At 38.9% G+C, this 8,218-nt stretch overlaps 1 protein-coding gene across 3 annotated transcripts in view; it reads right to left on the reverse strand.

The window, feature by feature from the left end:
- LOC117955123 (rho guanine nucleotide exchange factor 12-like) overlaps positions 1 to 8,218 on the reverse strand; it is a 38,031-nt gene extending 29,813 nt beyond the window's left edge. The window contains exon 1 of one of the 3 annotated variants that reach the window (XM_034889305.1): positions 7,513 to 8,218. In XM_034889305.1, the coding sequence (XP_034745196.1) occupies positions 7,513 to 7,544 (32 nt within the window). In that variant the 5' untranslated portion in view covers positions 7,545 to 8,218. The remainder of the gene's footprint in view (positions 1 to 7,512) is intronic. The other 2 variants (XM_034889304.1, XM_034889303.1) reach the window with 2 other exon arrangements.

Below are 8,218 nucleotides of genomic sequence, written 5' to 3' on the forward strand. Positions count from 1 at the left end.
ATTCATTTAATATGTGTTTGTATAAATCAACAAACAGAAGTAAATTCCCATTTTTTTACTTTCATTTTCATACCAAGTCATACCTTAATGTACTTATCTTCAAGGATATAAAAATAATTGGTTTAAGGACAAGGCTGCTGTTTATTTTCTTGTAAACAAACCCAAACGAATGAAAGGACCAAAAACAACAATCAGTCTGTCAATACTTTAAAAACAGGTCATGAATATAAACAGTACTTTCATTTTGTTTCACATTTGGTGCTCTAGTAACTATCTGTGGCAGTGGGATGGTGTATGTAGGAGTAAGTCAAAATAAACTGTGTTTATGGTAATGAAGGAATATGTCACCCAGTGCAACAGCGTGTCTCGTTACTGTGTTTTTAATGGTTTGTCAACAACTGAGCTCTATGGCTCAAAGAAATAATATATCAGGTTTTAGATACACACAATATTTTCTATAGGATCAATTCACTCAGACTAATTTGAGCTTTCAAGGAGGATTTTTTGAATGTCTGTCCCATTAATCAATCACTGTACATTTGCATACTTATATCACTCGGCTCCCACCACAAACATCCAAATTTAATAAAAACTTGTGAACTCCCAGGAATGATCTAATCAAGTAGCCTGTAAAACATCCACTGTTGCTACCATAGAGTATATGTATGAAAATCCTTACTGACACAAGATTGATTAAGATTATATCACTGTCATACAGAACAGTTTGTAATATGAATAAAGCTTTATGCTGCATTCATGTAGTGTCAAAATAAAAAAAAAGTTGGTACACAACTTGCCAAGTTGACGTCATATTACGGTGAAACATGGAGGAGGAAAGAAAAATTGTGTCAAAGTTTATGGTAAGAAACGTTTTAATAATTCACTGGTGCAGTAACAAGTCTGGAACAAAATCACTAACTTCCCAACCCTGGAAATGGAATCATCCGAGGAGCATGTGAATGCAACATTCATTTCCAAAATGTTCCCAGACCAGATGAAGTGTTCATAAGCTCCTCAGGCTCATAAATCCTGATTATGTTGATAACTCACACATAAATTAAATGTTGATGGCTTTTTTCACTTTTTGTGGGATGACTTATTCAAGAACGATGTAATGTAAATACTGTACATTTATTATCTGTCAGTGTACACAGCATATAAAATAAGAAGTGTATTAAAAAAAAGGGAAATTGCTGGAGAAAGCATCACAACAAACCCTTAAAACACAGTTTAAAGTGCCCATATTATGAATAAAAAAATCCCTTTTTCTGGGATTTGGGGTGTTATTTTGTGTCTCTGATGCTTCCACACGCATACAAACTCGGAAAAAAACTATCCATGCTGTTTTGAGTGAGATAAGTTTTCTGAATGTCCTCTGCCTTCAGTCTCCGGGTGAGCTGTTCTAAATCTGCACGGCTTTCTACGTCACTAGCCGAGACGAGGTGGCTAATCATAGCACAAGCTAGCGCTAGCATGTTAGCTAGTTCTCATTGGTAAAACACTGCTACAACACACACTAGTTCTCCATAATCTACTAAACAACTACTTACATGTTCCTGTTTTGCAGGTATTCCACAAGTGTCCCTCGTTTAGAAGTCTCCTATCTAATCCTGCCTGGTACTGACCAAAGTTGGAAAAAGAGTTATCTAGCTGATGTTATCATTACTGAGCTACTGCGCATGTGTGACTCCCAACAAAGATAGTAAAGAAGTCAGACATCTAACTCTGTAGCTAAAACAGAGACCTAAACACACAAGGTGACAACAGGATCTGCGGAAATGTGCAGTACAAAAAAAATATGGTGTTTTTAAAATTTTAAAACTATGTAAACCTATTGTGGTACAACCTTAAAATACAATTATGTACCTGAAAATGAGCAAATTATAGGCGCTTTAAAGTCTGTAATTATTACAGACTTCTTACTGCACCAGCATATGTTATTTGACCTACCTGCTCTTCAGTTATCTGTCATGATAAAGCGTTGTTTGTCTTTCGTGATGAATATACAATATCTAAATCAATATAGAAGAAAAAGAAATTCCAGCCACAGACGCATTTTTTTGTTCATGCATAAATGTCACTCAAGATCCCATTTAGTGGTTAGTATGTTAAGACACCTAAATTGTGTTTTAAAACTATTTCAAGGTAGGGCATTATCTACTTTTGCAGCTTTTATGTTAACGTTCTCCCTCCCATACATTATCGGTATGATATTTAATGAGCTCCATACTGCTGTTAATTTATTAAAGATCAACTTATATTTGTTAATAGCGATTGACTGATGGGCCATAGAGGGCACCAGACAACAGCCTGAGAAAACGCCAATAAATAAATCAAATACATTTTCAGTGTTGAATTATATCTGATTCTTCTCCGATTGTCAACAAGAATTCATAGAACGGTAGTTACATAAATACTAACTCTACCTTGGGATAATAATTTGATGAGATCATGAACTAGAGACCGACAGCATGTCTAGTTAATGAGATGTCATGCAGTAGGCTTACAAGTGGTTTGATTACTGTGCTGCATTGATAAAACAATCTATTGTTTATTATTAATTATAATTATTTGACTGGTTACTTACTTTGTAATGAGGGTGCATACTGTTCTTTGAGTGAAGAGGCAAAACAAACATCCAACTTCTTAACAAATCAGATGGTAGGATGTTCACTCTCCATGGGCATTAACAGTAAAACAAAGTTGAAATATTTATTATAAATAAAGTGACATTTATACTCTTAGATGGTGAATAGATGATGTGAGAGTTACATTGTACTGTACATGCTGTCTGGTTGGTAGCCATCCTGCAATGATATGTCTCCAGCAGCAGTATCAGTCAGGAAGGGCCAGTAGTCTGGTGGGCCTGACAGACATTGTTTAACACTGATGTCACCACTTCCCGTCACAGCCCGGCTAGGGTGGAGAGTGGAGAGGGTGAAGGGGGTGGAGGAGGAGAGGTCGGCAGGCGGGAAAACACACAGATCAGCAAAACTGTGTCACAAAGAGCAAAAGAGCTGGTCCACAGCCTGCTGGCATTCAGATTGGTCACACACCCTCCATCTAAACATTGCCCTTACACTTGGCTGAACTCTGTGTCATAAAACAAACAAATGAAAAACGTGAGTCTGGCAGTTTTAGTCATTTTAAACTGAAGAGGACAGAAGAAAGAAACTAGTCCCTGGCTGAAAATAGGGAGAACAGGCACTACTTACAACATGTACAACTTGAGGGTGTTTAGTTTACACAAATCATACGTATCGTCTCGTTTGCCCCCATCGACGGGCGAAAGAGTTAATACCTGTTCTGAATGGCTACACTCTGAAAAAAGCCTCATCCTGGCTGCATCCCACCTCCTTCCTGATTTCACTACAAGATCTCTGTGTGCCAAATTTACATGTATTTGCATCTGTATGTATTTAGCTCCTAGTTTACTACAGCAGCATCTCATTTTGCAAGCGAAAGAGAGCCTAGTGGGTGAAGTTCAGCAGTGGAATTTGTCTATAGTCACCACCAGGTGCTCGTTTTACCAAATATTCTCTCTCTCTCTTTCACACAGCAAAGCTTTTTATGTTATCAAACAAAGAGAAATGTTCTCCCCTTGTCCTTAATTGGTCATAAAGCGTAATGAGAGTACTTCCTTGTTTTATGAATGAAGCAGTTGAAAGTTGAAGCCGCCGTGCTGCGTGTGTTTGACCAATCAGCAACAGTCATCCCTGCAAACCCCACCCCGAAGGTTCCTGTACATTTAGTAAAGTACCACCATCTGATCAGGGACTTTTCAGGAGGGGAAATTAATTTAAACCCTTGTCCAAGCGGTAGAAACACAATGAAGGTTCCTCGTTCCGGTGGAAGGTTCCTGCAAAAATTGTAAAAGTAAATTGCTGAGACCTTAGAAACATGTCCACAAGGAAACACGATCAGAAAAGTTATAAACAAACAGACCTCTCCTGAGAGGTCATGCTACTTGTTCCTATAGCTGCAATGGAAAACAATGTGATTACACAACTACAGCATTAGAGCATGTATATAAACTATGATGGATAATAATAGTTTGTTTAGTCATTTTACTGTTTGCTTTTGTTTTGACTAATCTTTAGGCTTCTTGAAAACCTGTCTGATCATGCTTGTTGCCCTGTTGGACCTATTTATTAGCAATGTTGCTGTATTCACCGATCTCAGCAATTACTTTGGAGAGTACTGAAATGATAAAAGCTTTGGCCAGAGGTATGAAAATAAAACCCAAGTTCAATAAACTGTAGTTTTCCTTTAGAGACCTAAAAGGCCAATTGCTTCTACCCAACATCCAGGAAACTCTGTGCTGTGCCTTAAGTTACCTCTACTAGCAAAAGTACTGTGAGCCCAACAAGCCCTACGCAGTGATCGACAGTGGTTTTAGTCCATCCCTCGAAGCTAGGCCGACAGGAGAACATGGCCCATGCTGGGGGGTTTCACATCCAGACTCTAAAATATCACAACTTTTAGGAGAAACAGGCTGCTCAAACTGAATTCTTCTCACTGAGAAACTCTTGAACAACGTCCAAGAAGTGACATAACCACTGCTGGAGTTGGTACAAATGTTGCCAGGCAACTGAACAATTTTTTTTTTTAAGTAGTAAAGGAGTCCGCAACGGTGTAAAGTACCAAGTAGGTACTGTTTTTAAGTAAAAATTTTCAGTACTTTTTTTTAGTTAAGTATTTAAATTAGCTACTTTTTACTTTTCCTCTTCTGTATTTCAGAGAGAAATGTCACTTTTTTAATTCTACTAAATACATTTGGCAATTGGAGTTACTTGGAGTTATAGATTAACACTTTACAAACAAAACATGTGATCAATTTATAAAATGTAATACTGTATGTGTGATTAAACTATCCAACCAGATGTAACATTAAACTGCTACTTACGTGTTAAAGCATTAGTTATAATTTAGTACTTTAAAAAGGTCCCTGGTCACGAAATTATGACTTAATGTTTTTTTTTTCACATTAATATGCATTCCCCCAGCCTAACTTTAGTCCCCAATGGCTAGAAATGGCAATAAGTGTAAACCAAGCCCTGGGAGTCCTGCTGTGCCTTTGAGAAAATGAAAGCTCAGATGGGCCGGTCTGGAATCTTGCCCCTTCTGAAGATACGTGACCAACGGGCATAGTTCAAATGACTCTGTACGCAATTGGAAAGTCCTTCAACCAATCAGACCAACGATCCAGGGGATGTAGAAGCGACAGCGGCATCAACGTTCAATTCAATTTGTGCATGACTCATCATAAAGCAGAATTTGGCTGTCGGTCGCCACACGGAAATAGAGTCACTCGGTTGAATGGCACAGACACTGCAGGATCCAGCCATATATCAACGTGAGGCAACACAGCTTTGACATGCCGCCGGAAACCAACACAGGCACGAAGTCACCCAGCTCACCGTTCGACGCCGGCACACTGGCTAGCGGGATGCGCAGCAGAGAAAACCCAGTCAGTGTTTAATTCATCCACGCTTGCCTTGTGCCCCTCGGTGGTCTTGCTCGTCCATGTAGTCGGGATCTTAGCTATAGGTTTGTAGCTGGTAACCATCTTCACCTTTTCCTCTGTGTTTCCTCTGATGTTGACATTTGAAAACCTAACTGGCCAGATAAGCAGAGTCAGCAGGAGACCAGTGAGGCCATTTCCCTATTCTGATGAGCAAATTGTAGTCATCAGATGAAGAGATGGCCTTGCCGGTTTGAGATCATCTTTTCCACCTTTTCGACAAATGTGGCTTAGAACTGGATGCATTTGCATAAGAGCTTTCAACAGACAACCACAATCCTTGACGCATGTGCAAAGAGGATATAATCCCACCAACATGTGACAGGGACCAAATACAACAGACCATGCCCTTGAATAAAATGACAGATTTCTCTGGGTCTGTACATTGTTGGAAACATTTGGGATAATGTAAGGACAAAACGCAATGAAATATGTGACATGGGTCTAGTCGTTTAAAAACATATTAATGCAGACAAGTTGCATATTATACATTTAAATGCTAAAAATGCAATAGTCATTTTAGCATATCATCTTATCATTTCATAATAAATCTCGCAAATCTAACCTGAGCTGCAGATATATCTGCGAAATCCATTTGAGGGTAGACTTTCCCTTTAAGTCTGTCCCTCGGTGTGTGTCATGCTTTCCACTTCCACAGTCAATTTTAACTGTATATGGTCTTTATGTGGAATTTGTGATGGAAACATAACAGAGAATGAAAACTACACAAAATGAGGCCCAGTCTTGTTACAAACGCAGCAAAGCAGATGATCAGCTCAGTCTTCTCTGCAGGCTTGAGTTCAAGAAATCAAATTACTTTGTTTGACTTTCTGAGGCAGTCATGTGTGCCTTTGTTTTGGCATTTCCTCAGAGGAAACTCCTGATTACTGAGTGTAAAAATACACAAGTGGCTTATGAGGGGTGGAATCTAAAAAGCTCAAAGTCAACCATTAACGGTTTTGAAAACAATTCACCTCATATGGTTCTTACTGACACTTTTCGAGTTCTTACCAATAAACTCCGGAGCTACAGGACTTTATCAGGGACTTATTTCTCTGCCAAAAACTACACGGAAAATGGCACAAAATAAATGTTCCTTACATCAGCCTGTTTTTAATGTGATCAATAAAATGTTGTTTGCTTTTGCAAAGACTTTCAGTGAGACTCGAGGATTAACCCTGTTGATAATCACAGATAACTAATGTGACTATATGGTCTGCTGAACCCCCACTGGACCCTCCATGACAATTTACACAGAGATGTTCCAATACCTTCAGTCAAGGCAGACAACAAAGAAATTGTCTCAGACTAGGATGCACTTGTCCTGGAGGTTATGAACAGAAAAAAATATGCAGGAACCTCTAATACAAGGTAACCTTTTAGGGGCCACAGTAAAGAATGAATCGCTCCAGGATAATGACCCCTGTTGGCTGGGAAAGGGAGCTTGACAACAAGTAGGCAAAGGGGGAAATACCGAGACCACAGTCTCCGTAAAGAAATCTTTGTATTCTAACTTCCCCTGAGTTTCCCAGATTATACATGGAAGTTAAAAGATACATAAAAAAGCTCACATGTATTATCAAAGGCTTGAATGCTGTTCGGCGTGCATCGTGTAGACCAAGCCCCTTTAGGTAGACTAAAACTCAACTTTAAATGGTATTCCCTACCGATCCCATTGGACATCCTCTACTACCACAATTGGATGTGAAGAGGGCAAGCTAAATTAAAATACATTTAAAAAAAAAAAACGGGGGCTATTTTGTTTATTCATCTTATTGCCGATTTTACCAAAATACCAATAAATTTATGGTAAAATGTTGTTCTGCTAGTTACGCATGTTTCCTAATATAACCTTAAATTGAGTTTTTTTTAAATGGAGTTTGGCGTGATGCATTCTGTGTTGCCATTCTTAAACCGTTTCAGAAAACCATTCCAACTTGATACTGTTTTTAAATAGAACGAAAGAAAAAAGCATAGCATTAGCCTACCTGTCAGTGAGTGTTGACTGTGTGCCACTCATTGGGGCTTCCCTTACGAGTTTCCGACGATTTCACCCAAAAAACATGTTTATGATAAAGTCTTAATCGTATTTATTAGATTGGCTCTTTTAATTTGTCTCCTTGGTGTCCGTCCATATCCAGAAACGTCGAAGAGTCGTTATTCCCAGAATACAGTTTCAAAATCACGTTATTCTAATGGTTGTGTTGGTTGAAAAATCCCAGCGGGGAACGACGAATGAAGTTATCATGTATATATCCCAAAAACACACAGAGTTGCAAGGAATAAAGAAAAATGCTACTTTTTTTTCTTTGGGGTGTGAATGGGTTTCATTGGACATCCGCTGTCGGCATCAGCAGAGACATCTGAAAACCCGTCAGCTACTGCACACAACTTGCTGTAAACGTTTGCCTGACTTTCTCAGATTACCTCCAAGTCCAAGTTGAGGATATCTCTATTTTTCCTTAGGAAATACTTCCACGATGACACTCTAGCCTATTCTTGATTATCCTGGGAAGAAATTACGTCAAACTTTGGCTGCTCAATCCAAAATGAACGTCCAGAGTCCACCGCGGTGAGTTTCTGTAGCATCCTCCTCGGTTCACTTTAATCTTCACTCAGTGTGTACGACAGTCTGGCTTTTTGCTCCACATTTGATGCAAAATGGGGAAAAAGGAAATGCTTTGTCCCCCCTCC

Source organism: Etheostoma cragini, chromosome 13 (assembly GCF_013103735.1).
Source record: "Etheostoma cragini isolate CJK2018 chromosome 13, CSU_Ecrag_1.0, whole genome shotgun sequence".
NCBI classification, from domain to species: domain Eukaryota; kingdom Metazoa; phylum Chordata; class Actinopteri; order Perciformes; family Percidae; genus Etheostoma; species Etheostoma cragini.